Genomic DNA, 15,393 nt, shown 5'->3' with positions numbered 1-15,393 from the left:
AAAATTTTACTTCTTCTCATAAACAGTAGCTCATCAAATTTGATGGGCTACTATACATTAGCTATTGGATTTTTATGATTAAAAAACTATAGCAACTACTGTATATCAATTCTTTCTCTTTCTTCTTGATTTCTTTTTTCTCTCATACTATTATATCAACTAATATTTCAATGAGATAGAGAAAGAATAGAAAATCTATTGAAAAGTGTATTTGAAAAAGTAAGCAAGTAAAAAATAAATGTAACTATTCACTCTCCAAACAATACAAAAATTTAGAAAATCTCTAGATATGGTCTAAAGTGCATCTTGTTTTCTAGTTCCACCAATCCATTTATTCCTAAGTTCAAAAATCAAAATGTGTCCCAAAAAAAAAAAAAAAAAAATCAAATACATTATTGGTTCAAATTCAAAATGTGTCACCTTACCAAAATACCCCAAACTTCCCTCCCATTTCCCACTGCCCTATTCCTAAGTTCTCTTTACAAAGCCCCGCAAAACTAGGGTTCCTTTCAATTCCCAAATTTCACACTCCCCCTCAACTTCAAATTCAAACGTTCACTTTCCATTTCTTGCTTTCACTCACAATTCACACTCTCTTTCAAACAAAAATGACCCAAACAGCACCACCGAACAATCCTTACCAGCCCATGCTAACCGAGTCCATCCAACGTTTCTTAAGCGAATACCGAAACGGCGTGACCGATTTCTCCAATTTCGGCTCCATCTTCTCCCGATTGCTTCAAATCGTGCCTGACCCACCTCTCCAAATCCTCTGGTTCTACTCCGCACTCACATTTCACACCTCCAAACTAACCCACCACTCTCCCATTTCAAAACGCGTCGTTTTGGTCAAAGAACTCTTCCAATTACTCACTGCTCGTTCCTCACCGTGCGGTCAGTTCAAAAAAATCGCCACCCTCGCTCCGGTTATTTACGAGCTGTACCACTTGGCGGTACAGCACGACAAGAAAATTTCGAGAAAAGAGATTGAGAATTTGCTAGAAGGAGTTGTTAGTTACACTAGCATTTGTTGCGGCGGCGGCGATTGTGAGGTTGTTGGTGTTAAAGATGAGGAGGAGAGTTTAACGGTTTCGGGTTTTTTGGACGTGTTGGGTGTGTGGACTGTTGATAACTGTGGTGATAGTGATGAATTGAGAATGTTTTTTCCGGTTGTGAGTGAAGAGGTTCGCAATGGGATCAGAGTGGGATGTGGGGTTGGGTACTTGGCTGGGGTTGTTATGTGTGAGGCCTTTTTGTTGAGGTTGTGTTTGAAGTTTGGGTCGGGGAACTCTAGATTGGAGCTGGAGAAGGAATTGCACAATTGGGCCATTCAGACGATAAATGGGTTTCGGAGCTTTTGGTTTTTTGGTGAGAGTTGTTGACTTTGTTTATGCTTGCTCAAAAGTTGAATAACCGTTCATAATTTCTTCATGGTTTAAGCTTTTGAAATACGCGGTAATTTGTTACGGTATCATAGTAGGTTGTCATGAGTTTGAATCCAGCTTAAGTTTTCGGGACAAGTAGTTATTTGCATTCAATAGGGTGTTAAATGCATTTTTATTGTTAAAAATTACAGAGCTTATGTGTTAATTTTATATTTGATGATCTAGAGTGACAATGAGCTCTAGTGCAGATGAAACCTCGCTCTCTTTGTAAGACTAAGGTGGAGGTGAGGTTATTAGTCCATGATCCAATGAATACTTACCAGGAAAAAAATAATGATGATCCAGAGTCGTCGTTAATATAATTGTATGCTTTATTGAATATGTATTAGGGACCGACATGTAAATTATATATGATCTAGGTGGTTGAAGGCTATTATGCTTCATAAATGGGTTTCGGAGCTTTGGGATTCTTGGTGAGAGTTATTCACTTATTTATGCTTGATTGAAATCTTAACAACCATTCAACATTTCTTAATAGTTCAAGCTTTTGAAATAAGTGGTAATTTATTATGGTGTCATAGTAGGTTGTCATGAGTTTGAATCCAGCTTAAGATTTTTGGAACAAGGAGTAATTTATTATAGTAATTTGAATTTCATATCGTGTTAAATTCATTTCTATTGTTATAAATTAGAGAGCTTAGGTGTTAATTGTATATTTGATGATCCAGAGTGACAATGAGCTCTTCCCTTGCTCTCTTTGTAGGAGTAAGGTGGAGGTGAGGTTTTGGGTTCATGATCCACTAATATGCATGTATAACTTAACAGGAAAAAATGATGATCCAGAGTCATTGTTAATTTTATTGTATGCTTCATTGAATATGTATTAGGGACCAATTTGTAAAGATTTAAATCTTCTTCTGTTGAAATACATTAGTGGTGAGTAAGTTGGGGAATGCAAAGTCTCTTTTGGTAGTTAAATGAGTATTTCTTAGAAGTACTTCTCTTTTCTCCGCGTCTGTGTGCCCTTTGCTTTTGCTCTTTGGAAAGAATTAAGTTTCTCTTAGGACTCAGCTCAAATGATTTCTTCATTTCTTTTAAGTTCATTTTTGATCTTCGTATCTTCTGATTCGTTTTTGGTGCATAATCAGATACCCTTCTCAAGATGCTGTTAGAGCCAGTTTTGCCTGTCACTTCCTTACTGGTCAGTATGTTTACATCTTGGTTTAATTTATGATCTTCATTCCTTGGTATTATACGGCACTAGGCTTAGGCAAGTCACCTTGTCCTCCAATAAAGTGACATGGGATTCTCAGAACTTAATGTGCAATTGATGTAATTTTTGATGCATCCAAGAATGAAATACTTCTTCTTCTTCTCATTCCAAGAATGAAATACTTGAACTATATAGGAAAGTAAAAGTTGTGAAGGGTGAGAGTAATTATGGGATGGTTGCAAGGTCACAGGCTCGAGTACCCTTGAGTGCATGCGTGAGTTAATTGCAACACACACAAAGCCTTTCTTCACACTTTTATCAGTTGGCCATTGTCCTTGTTAAACATTTGGAGAGTCTATGGTTGTTAGTCAACCTTCCCTTCCTTGGTACTGTTAGCTGTTTATTTGCAGGTTATATTTTAATGGACAACTTATTTCTGTTGCCATTGAAGAAACATATGAAACATGCCTTTAATATTTAGTTTTACCATTATGCTCAGTACCAAATCTGTCTTTTCAGAGTTATGAAGATGAAGTTCTTTTAAAAGAAGTTCTTTATGATGTTGTCATAAGAGTGGAATATTCATTCCTTGAACCTTCAAGAGTGATTCAGTTGGCTGGCATACACTTGAAAAATCTTATTCTGAAGTGGTTGTTTATAGCTGACACCGCCATACGGTCTGCTAGGTAAGGGAACATGACAATTGTGGCTATGATGTAGTCATTGTTTTTATAAATATATCATCTGATAAATCTCATGATCTGATTGGCCACAGGGAAAAAGGTAACCAGGCCAAAGCCTTTTCTTATATTAATGCCTTCTCTGAATCTTGCTTACCCTGTCAATTGATCAAGTGGGTTACTGATCAGACTGTCACCAGGGGAAAAATAAGCAAACCAAATGTTTCCACTCCAGTAGCTCTTCTTGGTAAGTTGACCTGATATTTTTCTTTTAGATAAATATAAGTTGAATTGATATAACTATGCTCTTGTATTTACTTACCTTGTCAGCTATGGTTCAGCACCTCTTTTAGTTTGTCTGGTTATGATTCTCAATTTGCCATGTTAAAGTATGGCGACACAGCTATTGGATAATTATAAAAGTGGAGCATGTAAGTTACTAGACCACCCATCTCCATTGTGGAGTATGGCAGTGTCCTCTGTTGTAAAACAGTTTCACTATGTCATAGTTAAGAGGGCAAAAGTTGGTAAGGGGCTAATTAGGAATGAAATGCCTTTTTCCTCCCTTGTTTTTCATATAGTTTATGATGGTATATCCTCAAGCATCTAATCATAAAGTTATTTAATCTTTAGGGTGGCTACTAACTGTTGAAGAGCAAGAGATTAGAGTATTTGATTGTGAGATATCTAAAGTCCAGGCCAAAGCAGCAATTTGCAAGTCAAGGGTAGAGTATGTTCTTCCAGAACTAAAACCAAATGGCAATAGCCTGAATGAAAGTTCCCTATTTAGAATTGCTGAGGAGGTGAGAGGGGAAGATAAATTTAATGGTGATCTTGAGATGGTTGATTCTGTGGACACTGCATTTTTAGTGGCTAATGGCATGATGAAGACAACAGCCACTGATGGGACAAGAAAACGCAAAGAAGGGATAAAGGATGAAAAGGAACTACAGGTTAAGTTTGTCAAGCATCACTTTCATGAGACTTCAGTTAGAGAGAAGTGTTCCCTTATAGGCAACGATGATGGTTTAAGTAGTGGTTTAAGTAGTGGGAGTGAGGTGGATAATCCAGTCTCTGATGAAGATATGGAAGATATAAGGCAATGAATTTTGCTCGATGCAACATTATGTGGATTTTGGAGGATTATCAAGTGGTGATACGTAATGTGGACACACCCATTTGAGTACAAAAGCATTGAGAAGGATTTCTTGTTACTGCAAACTATTTCCTTGCCTATAAATAAAGCTTCCAGATCAGATCAGAAAAATTTAGCAACCACGCATTCATGTGCTTGATCTTTACTTTTAATTCCTGGAGAGATGTCGATGAAGTGAAATACTGGCATAATCTCTTTATCTCAATATTGAAATGGTTGCCATAAGTACAAATGAGTCAAAATGATCATGGCTGAGAAGCCATTTCTGAATTTTTTTTAACTGTCTAACCTTTGTATAAGATATGCTCCTATTTATGATAGTATTCTATGTAGTGTAACATTTTGACATTGACTGATATTGTAGATGCAAGTCCTATTTTCACTATTTAGGAATTATGGTTTTAGACAAAACCATAACTTTTCATTATTTGTCCCCTCAGTTTTCATGGAACGCATTCTTGTTTATTGTCTTACCAAGGGATTGTTCCTTTTTGGAGAAATTATAAACCTCTTGAAGAAAAAGCAACTTACATTTGGACCCTAGCAAATAAGGTTCATTCTCTAGAGCCAGTAATTTACTAATTGCAGTTTTTGTTTTAACAATAGCATGTTTTGATATGTGATAAGGGTAATTTATAGGGATGACAAAAATTTTCCGCCTTGCCTTGCCTCACCTGTCCTATATCATGTCGGTTGCCTCAAAGGAGCTGACAGGATGGGGGACAAGTTTTGCGCTCCCGCTCCATCTCACCTTACCATCTCCAAAACACTTCATTTCTCTTAAAGCTCTCGCAACTGTCAATCACCACATTAAGGATGACAAAATACCTCAGCCTATTTTGTCCTTGACCTACCCCGTTCAAGCTCCGAAGAGGGGATGAATTAAATACCCCTAATCAATTGAACCTTGTCTCATTCTATAACCATCCCTAGCAATTTGAGATTCTGGGCAGGCCTGGGATAAACTTAAATTTGGAATTGCTTTTTTCCATGGACCCTGATGGCAAAAGCAGCCCACACATATAAGTCGGTGTGAGTGTGACCCAACCTATAGATTGTCACTTTGGTTGTTAGGCCTAAATATTCGGAGGAAAAAGGAAAAAAGAAAAAGAAAAATCATCATAATGTTTTAACAAGCACTTGGAAAGAAGCCATAGGTGTTTGTTGAAAGCTACTCTTTTGTCTCCATTTCTGAACATCACGTGTAATGTATGGAGTTAGCTCCCATAAGATCTATCATTCCACATTATTCTCCAATAACCAGAAGAAAAAAGTAATTACTGTTATCCAACTTTTTGTTCTTTTCTACTGTTCTCCTTTTTTCATTTTTTATAAGCTTTTAGACCAAAAAGATGTGTAGAATTAATGATTTTCATCTACAGAAGTCACGTAAATACAACAAAAGTAGGAAGCATACAACATTGCATGATGGTGCAATCGCCTATAACACAAGCAATGTCTATAAAGCTTTTAATCACAGAGAGAGAGAGAGAGAGAGATGTATATATGTCACGGTCTATTGAAAGTGATGGTCATCATAACTTTGACGTGAGAGTATATATAGATCATGAAACATGGCCAAACTTTTTTGCTTCGGTGGACAACCAGGACATTCGTGCCACAGGTAGGGTTGAAGGCTTTTCCAAAGCTTAGATTTAAAAAAAAAAAAAAAAAATTTTGAGACAGTGGACATATTTTCTTTTATTTTTCAACCTTTATGGTAGATTTTCATGACATGTCTTGTGATTGAAGCAGGCAAGCACCGACACATATTTTGGGCTTATCTTTACACATATAGTAGAATTCTCCTGTTATTTGGGGATATGATTCTACTATACATGGGAATAACGTCCTGTAGAAAAGCTATTTTAGTTGTACTCCCTCCTACCATTTTTCTTATTAAAAAAAAAGTTTAATAAGGATAAGAAAGAAAAGTGAAATGAAAAGAGTGAGGAAATTTAAGAAATAAAAAGTAAAAATGATTTAAATGCATTTATGTTTACAATTTAGATTAAACATTATAAATCGCATACCGTAAATAATATCGTGTCACTTAAAATTTCATATAACATAATATTTCGTAGAATAGATTGTTAAATATTCAAATTATAGTGGTGAAATTGACTTTCTATGTTTCAATTGAAAAAAAAAATCCTATTTCACAAAAACGAGCATCTTTCAAATATGAAAATTAACTAAGTTCAAAACAGGAGAACTTAAATAAAATTTGATGTGGCAATGGAAAAATGAACAAGGACCACAATTTTTATTTCCCTACAAATGTCCCTAAATCTCGTGGTTTAGGAGTTACGTTTATGTTGGGTTCACATCTAAGAAAGAGACAGCACATGTAGTAGATCTAAGAAAAATTTTAGCAACACGACCAATTTCACACCGATTTTTACAGTTATTTGATATGACTGACAGTAATGTAAAAGAAAATATGATAGAGTTATGTGAAAGTAATAGACAATTAATCATAATTTACTACTTAGGATATAGTTGTGAAAATAGTTATTTTATTTTATTTTTTGACAGGAAGTTGTGAAAGTAAGCGTGGTTCTAGAATAACTCAACTGATAATGGCAAGTGGTAAGGCCCTCCCGGTCGATTGGATTCTTAATTAGTTTGAACTTTGAAGATTGAACCCAGTTCAGTTTGTGGTGTCGGTGCTGACGCTGAAGCTGAAAGTCAAAATTGCAACCCTACCTTGGTGGCAATAATCTAAAACTACGTACAAATGGCAGTGGAGGAACAAAATAAGCATCAAAGTTGAACGAAAGACAGCCTCACGTGTACTTTGTTGATGATAACTGATAAGCTAGTCAACTAAGAGCAGCATTTCCTTTTTATTTGTTTTATACAGAATCTAAATCTACATTGTTGTTTATTTTCCGTATCTTTCATCCCAAAACAAGAACAAAATCTTTGAAAAATATTAATTAGAATCTTGTTATTAGTAATATTAATGAGAGAGATAGTAATATAAAAGACAAAAAATTATTCAATGCAATAGGTGTGCTAAGTTAGTGAAAGAATTATGTTTGAAACTTACAAATTAGTGAAGTTCACACTTCAAACCAAATTATAATACACGAAATACATAATATGATCATCCATTTCACTTGAAGAGTAAAATAGAATGGAAAAACATAGTAAAATTTTATTTTTTGAATTTCATAATGTATAAAATATCATTAGCATTACATTTAGACCTAAATATCAAATTTCAACAATAAAATGTATCCTTTTTATATGCATTAAATAATTTCACATATATGGAATGAAGGATGCCCATATTATAAATTTACTAGCTTGTAGTTCTATGCATATGCATGGATACATTTATGACCTGTTTGGATAGAGGGGGGAAGGAGGAGAGTAGAGTAGAATTAGCTAAAAATAAGCTAATTTTGTGCTAAATCTATTTTACTCTACTCTACTCCCCCTCAATCCAAATGGACCATTAAAGATATAAAATAAAATGCATAATATAATTTATATATATATAATTTAAATACTAATTATAGTCATTTTTATATTTTTTTAACTCTTTAAAAAAATTTTGTAAGGATATTATTAAGTATAAAATGTAAATTGTCCATATTTAAAAAAAAAAAATTATTGTGAAGCATTTTTTTTTTTTACGATTCATTTATTCTAGACTCTTTGGTTTTTGTACTTAATAACTCACTTAGATGAATATTTATGATGTGTTCCCACATTTGATTCTAAAATTAAGAAACAAAATTCTTTAAGAATAAATTAATTTAGGACACATAGCGCAAAATTGGAATTCTAATTTGAAATTTTAATTTGAGTTTTTCTCAACTTCACCTATTATTATATATATAGATATATAGACTAGACACTTGTGATTCTTCTATATTAATGATGACTGATTGAGAACCTATTCATTCTCAATAAATTAAATTATATATATATATATATATATATATATATATATGTGGCAGCGATGTGCATTGCATCATTGTCATGCTACAAAAAAGTTACTGAAAATTGGGATACTCATGAGTCAAGATATATTTGATTGGCTTTAGAAGTTCGTCATCCTTCACGAGAAGGTTCATTACATCATACAAATGTATACAATCATGCATCAACACATTCATTAGCTTTCCTATAAATTTGAGGGGTCATATATATATCATGCCAATGCTTATGTTCATGCAATCACACGTATCAAAACATAACATCAAGGTGCTCGTTATAAATAATTAAAAATACTAAAGTAGTCTTTAGATTTCAAGCATACAACAACTAAACTTTTTTCTAAAACTTTTAGATCGATTATAAATTGTTAACCGACTAATCAATGCCAGATTCCATGCTAATTGTAAGCTTTCCCTAGCTAGTTGCCATAATTAAGCCATGAGACTAATAAAGTGTTCCAAACTCATAACAAAGCTAATGATTTTGCAATCATTATGGTCACAGAAAAAGCCTTCAGCCTCTAGATGGCCATCTAAGCTCAGTGAGTTGCAATCAGTTAGTATTAATTTTTTGCATATCTTTGTGTCTTATGATGGAGGAGTGGTCCAAGAAATGAAAGATACAAATTAATTAATCTAGATCCATGAGGAGAAAAGATGGGAAAAAACTAAATATAATGGAAAAACAATGGTATCATATTGAATAGACCTAACACTAGAAAGTTAAGACAAGTCTTAAAGGTGGACTATATACTACATTATTACAAGAAAAATTCCAAAGAGTGAACAAGAAGATAAGAGAGACCCAGGATTTGAAAGTAAGAATTCCACTTGGAAGTTGCTATTGTTTTTTTGTTTTTTGTTTTTTTTGCTACGTATGAAGTTGAAAAGCTCATGTGTCAGTTCTGAAAGGGAAAAAATGAAAGCAATGTGTTCAGAGTAATTGAGACCAAATGCAATCTCTCAAATCATCGATTGGACAAAGCTGATCAGTTGGACTACCGTAAAAAACAAAGAGTTGCATAAGTTGGTAAAGGATTATGATTAAGAGCAGAATACCATAAGACAAAAGAGGTGTTTTGGAGGTCTCTTAATTTTCTGCATGGATTGAATGAGATTTGGGTGGAAGTTATAACATTTATAAAAGAAATTAAAAGCTGAGGCTGTACATTGCCAAAATGAGAATTCCATATTGATCATTTCCTTGATGAAAGTGAGTGATGGAAATGGCAAAAATAAGATTTAGATTACTTGCTCATTTGTGAGAGTTTATTTATTAGTATATTGGGATTAAAACACATGTTTAAAAAAAGTACACTCGTTTTTTTTTTTTAAAGTCAAATTAAAAAAAATATATATATACATAAGCTAAATACCGGAGTAAATGATTTTTTTTGACAAGTTAGGTGCATTTACAACTTTGCAATATCACCATTGAATGCCTATATTTTTTTAAAAAAAATTATTTATAAATATAAATGCTATGTAAGTGTGCATCACTTCTTACATAAGAGATGAGAATGATATATGTTAATTATAATTACAATAATTATAAATTATAAATGTTGTTGGGGGGTTAAAGATGAAAGGAACTTATGATCTACTCCATTTAATTTTTTTTTTTCCCTTAATCCCATATTATTTATTATTTACCTAGTTCGTCTCAAAGCCACCGAGATGAGATCTACACCTTAAATAGCGTGCCACAAGTTATGAGTAATTAATATAAATATTCGACTTCTATTGCTGCTCTAATTAATATACTATACTTTGATAAGGATTCAGGACAACCTACAATTAAGTTCATAAATAATCTGGACGGCTGTTTGGAAATGTTTGTTTAATAAGGTCCTCTCTTGTTTATGACCACAATCACAAGTAATGATGACATTTTATGTGCCTTGTACATGGAAGCATAAAAAAGAAAAAGAAAAAAAAGAGAGAGACTATTTTCTAATTAATATTTAATGTAAGTGTTTGATTAATTATTGCCAAAAAAAAGAACTGAAAAACTAATTCATGCTTATAGGACTATGGGGCGAAACTACTGGAATTGATCTTCATTGAAATGCCAATATTGGAGAGGTAATGTGAGGAAAACATGGTACCTGAAACTTTGGAAGGCAATGGTTTAGTGAGTAATAATGACTAATTAGGCAAAGTTCATTCTTTCTGGTCTTTTTTAATTTTAATTTTGTTTAGAGATTTCCTATAGACCAAGAAAACTTGTGTAATTGCGTATGAAACACATCCAGATGGCTAGAAAAAGGTTTCAATGACTAAATGAAGTCAAAATTTGGTAAAAAAAAACCCAAATAACGTTTCAGACCATAAATCACTAAGGGCTTATTGGAGTTGTTAGACATACCATAAAATTAGGTGAGTCAATAACAATATAAGTATAAAACTTGTTTTTGTTGTCTCTAATTTGGTTACTTTTTTGGTTCAAACAACTGTTTCAAAAAGGGATTAAATATATATTCCACATAAAAATGGTTTTCATGTATATATTCCTAGCAGAAATTTGTATTAAAATGGTTCTTACTCTAATCACAAATTAGGTAAAATGAAACCAATTCAAGTTGGTTCAACTTGTATCATGACTCAACCAACAACTAATAGATAAATTAGATCAGTTCAATTTAGTTCTACTTGTATTAGAATTAAATCAATTATGTATAGTTTTTCAAATAACCCCTAAACAAACAATTAGAGTATGTTTGGTATGATGTTATATCTCTTGTAATAAAATAGTTATTTGATTATTTGATTATATCTTTATTACAGAGAATTGTTATTACTTAGGAATAATTATTCTTCTCTGAAATTATTGTAATAGTTAAACTGTATTGCATGTAATAACTTTTAAAATTGATATACTTTAAAAAATACAAATTTTCTTTATGCATCATCTATTAGGATATTTCTATATGGAACAACCAAACTTATGAATATAAATAATTATTTTATTACAATATCTTTTATTTAAAGTAATAAAAATTACTATTAATAATCTAATCTAATCGTCATCCAGTGTATCAAATATGTCTTCAATGTACGAAAGAAAAGTGTGGGAAAGTATGACGAAATGCTTCAAAATAGTTATTACAAAGGAGAAATTAATCTAGATATATGCAATCATTCAATGGTGAAAACAATGGGCAGTAGTCTCTGTTGTATTTTCTCGTGATGCAAAGTGTGTCAAACTGTCAAATCTGGTTCAAAACTCACTCTCTGATCTGATTGGCATAAAAAACGTTTCACTACAAGGACCCTCGATCGAGAGAGGAACGTTTTTGTTACTATCTGGTGAATGCCAAAGACAGATACCAACTCAAAAAGAAAAAGCTTTCTCAAAAAAAAAAAAAAAAAACTCAAAAAGAAAGTGATATATTGCGTAATGCATGCAAAATGCAAATGCCAATGGACCCCATTTTGATATTAATCACATGATGTTTCAACTCTATTATATATATATATATATATATAGAAGCTTGTAATCGAAAGCCACTTAGCATCTTTTAAAAGCTAAGCAAAATGCAAAAAATATATAGATTTAAATCTTTATTTTTCACTCCATGATGAAGATTCATCATATAATACATGTCTTTTTATTGCAAATTATAACATGCATATATCATTGTTCACGTTGTTATACATAGGGCAAGTTATAGACAGAAAAAGAAAAGTATAATAAATAGGTAGACAGAATATAAGCAATAATTAATTAAGGAAAGTAAAGTAATGATTAATTAAAGCAATTAATTAAGATTTTCATCTGATTGCTTGCCTATAAATGGTGGTATTTACCTTTTTCCTACATATTCCTTTTGTGTACATTTCGTGCTATTTTTTAATACTTGAAATAGAATGAAAATTTCCTTTTTAAAAATAAGCAAAAAAGAAGATATAAAGGAATCTATGAAAGTAATCACAAATAGTATTCAAATGAAATACTTAATAAGACAAGATTGAAGTGGTAATTTACAACTTTAATTGCTTAACTTAACCAACACACTTGTTTTTTTAGAAGATAATCAACCCACTTGTGATTTAGTGATATTACCATACTAGCCTATTACCTTTAATAGGAACGATCTAGCTTGAATCTTCCAATACCCACTTATTGTAAAAAACAAAAATACAAATAGTTTTCCGGGAATTATTGCCAAAAGTTGACAAAAATACATTTGTACCAAATCTAATGGAGACTTTAAAATGAGACAATTTTTTCTATTATTTATTGAAGTGACAGATTGTAAATAGTGGAAAATAAAAATAGCATTAGCGATAAAGCTTTGGTAAAGTAATTATTCACCATTCATAATATCATTTCATAAAATTGTGAAAAAATTGTATAAAAAAAAAAAAATCTAACATAAAGGAGTTATCCAAACCTTTTTTTTTTTGGGGCTAAGTTAAGAAGTTATTACAAACACTGCATTTGATTATTATTTAATTACTTTAGTTAAAACAAAATCTAAGATTGATCTGTAGGTATTAAAAAGGTACAATTGTCTGCATATGATGTATAATCGATGTTAATAAGATTCTACAGCTAAGATCAGCAATACCATGTTCATCAAAAAAAAAAGAAAAAAAGATTAGCAATAACATATGCCGACAATCTGCAATGGAAAGTTGGAAACCAATACTTTCTTTCCGATTATAACCCCACCTCGAAGCATAGGATTCCTACCCCTACCTTCGTTAAAGGTCAACTATACAATTTCATGGGGTAAGGTTTGGGTCCAGTGTCCAGTGCACTGGACCTGTTGAGATTATAATACGTGTCAACTTTTAAACATATGTTACCATTTAAAAGGGTCCAATACACTATATTCATTGGACCTAAGCCTCATCCCAACTTCATAATACATATTTTTGTACAACAGCTTTTTGTGTTGCACCTATGACGTGATAAACTATCAATGATAGAGAAAAAATAACAAGTTCATATGAAAGTAAAAGAAAGTTAGTCACAATCGGCTATACAAGATAGTTGTGAGAAAAAGTGTGGTAAAAATTGTAGTCCTAAATTTTTTTTTTCTCCCTCTAAACACTCCATGTTTTTCAGATAGATAGAGAATTTTACTGAAAATTTCACACTCCATTTTTCGTTTGTGACGTGATCACTCAAATGAGATGAATGACACCTTACTTTTTTTTCTTTTTTTTTGAGAAGGGAATGACACCCTACTTGACATGATAAGGTGTTAAAATTTTGATACTTGTATTAGTTATCTTTCCGCACCAAAAAAAAAAAAAAAAAAAAATCTAAAATTTATAATTTATAATTTAATTTTAACTCTTGAAGTTTGGATTTATTTTTCCCTTGATTACTTAAGTTTAATATTTTTCTTAAAAAGAAAAAAAAAAAAAAAACTCACTAAATTTGATTATATTTTTCAAAGGGTCATTTTGTTTACATTAGTGACTAATTTAACCGTTGATTTTCATAAAAACCTTATCTCTCTTAATGGCTAGATTAGTCATTGACATTTGTTTACATTACCATCTAAAAGGGTCCAATACACTATATACATTGGACCTAAGCCTCATCCCAACTTCATAATGCATATTTTTGTACAACAGCTTTTTGTGTTGCACCTATGACGTGATAAACTATCAATAATAGAGAAAAAATAACAAGTTCATATGAAAGTAAAAGAAAGTTAGTCACAATCGGCTATACAAGATAGTTGTGAGAAAAAGTGTGGTAAAAATTGTAGTCCTAAATTTTTTTTTTTTCTCCCTCTAAACACTCCATGTTTTTCAGATAGATAGAGAATTTTATTGAAAATTTCACACTCCATTTTTTGTTTGTGACGCGATCACTCAAATGAGATGAATGACACCCTACTTTTTTTTTTTTTTTTTTTTTTTTTGAGAAGGGAATGACACCCTACTTGACATGATAAGGTGTTAAAATTTTGATACTTGTATTAGTTATCTTTCTGCACCAAAAAAAAAAAGAAATCTAAAATTTATAATTTATAATTTAATTTTAACTCTTGAAGTTTGGATTTATTTTTCCCTTGATTACTTAAGTTTAATATTTTTCTTAAAAAAAAAAAAAAAAAAAAACTCACCAAATTTGATTATATTTTTCAAAGGGTCATTTTGTTTACATTAGTGACTAATTTAACTGTTGATTTTCATAAAAACCTTATCTCTCTTAATGGCTAGATTAGTCATTGACATTTACAACTTTAAAAATTATAAACTCAAACTTAATCCAACTTGAGACTCAAAATAAAATTTCAACTTAATCCACTAATCCATGGAAAACCAATCTGATGCGCTAGGTTGTTATGCTAGATGCATATGACAACCTTATTACAAACAAAATCAAACTTGGTGAACTAAATGAAAAATTATAAACTTAAAGGATGGTGCACTTTTCTCCACCATAGCTTGGTGCTTGTGGCAGCTCCAGAGCAGGCTTAGAGAGAACCAACTGACTTGGCAACTTCATGAACTGGGGAATCGTGCTAAGGAGCTAGTCTTGGAGTATCTAGATGTGAAGAAACAGCCTACTCGAGGTGTAACTCGGCTTGCTAGGGTTCGTTGAACTCCTCCAATGGAGCAGAATTATAAGGGTAACTTTTATGTTGCATTTTTTGATGCTTTGGGTTGTGTAGGAATTGGAGTTGTCTTTCAAGATCACATGAGAAATATTATCTTTGCTTTGAGTCAAAAGATCCCATTGGTTTAGTCTGTGGAGTTGGCGGAGGCTTTGGCAGCAAGACGTGCAGTAGTGTTTGCCAAAGAGCTGAACTTGTTCAATGTGGAAATAGAAGGAGACTACTCACGGGTGATCAAAGCCTTGACTGATCCAAGAAGATGCAGCACTTTGTTTGGTCATGTGATACATGAGAGTTGAAGTTTAGTTGTACTCTTCAGTATTGCAAATTCCAGCATGTTCGAAGGGAACGAAATAGATTAGCTCACGCCTTAACTAGAAAAGCTGTTTTATCTGCAGACATGTATGGGTAGAATCTCT

The 15,393-nt window shown here is 32.2% G+C and overlaps 1 protein-coding gene across 1 annotated transcript; it reads left to right on the top strand.

Moving 5' to 3' along the window:
* Nucleotides 1-448: 448 nt before the first annotated feature.
* On the top strand, nucleotides 449-4,863 carry LOC115971383. Its single transcript, XM_031091280.1, has 5 exons — nucleotides 449-1,368; nucleotides 2,534-2,586; nucleotides 3,118-3,284; nucleotides 3,374-3,525; nucleotides 3,912-4,863. Exons 1-5 carry the CDS (start codon nucleotides 609-611, stop codon nucleotides 4,382-4,384), a joined length of 1,605 nt encoding a protein of 534 aa, XP_030947140.1. The 5' UTR covers nucleotides 449-608; the 3' UTR covers nucleotides 4,385-4,863.
* The last annotated feature ends 10,530 nt before the right edge of the window (nucleotides 4,864-15,393 follow it).

The sequence above is a fragment of the Quercus lobata genome, chromosome 2 (genome assembly GCF_001633185.2).
Source record: "Quercus lobata isolate SW786 chromosome 2, ValleyOak3.0 Primary Assembly, whole genome shotgun sequence".
Lineage (NCBI taxonomy): Eukaryota > Viridiplantae > Streptophyta > Magnoliopsida > Fagales > Fagaceae > Quercus > Quercus lobata.
This window is presented reverse-complemented; position numbering and strand designations above follow the sequence as displayed.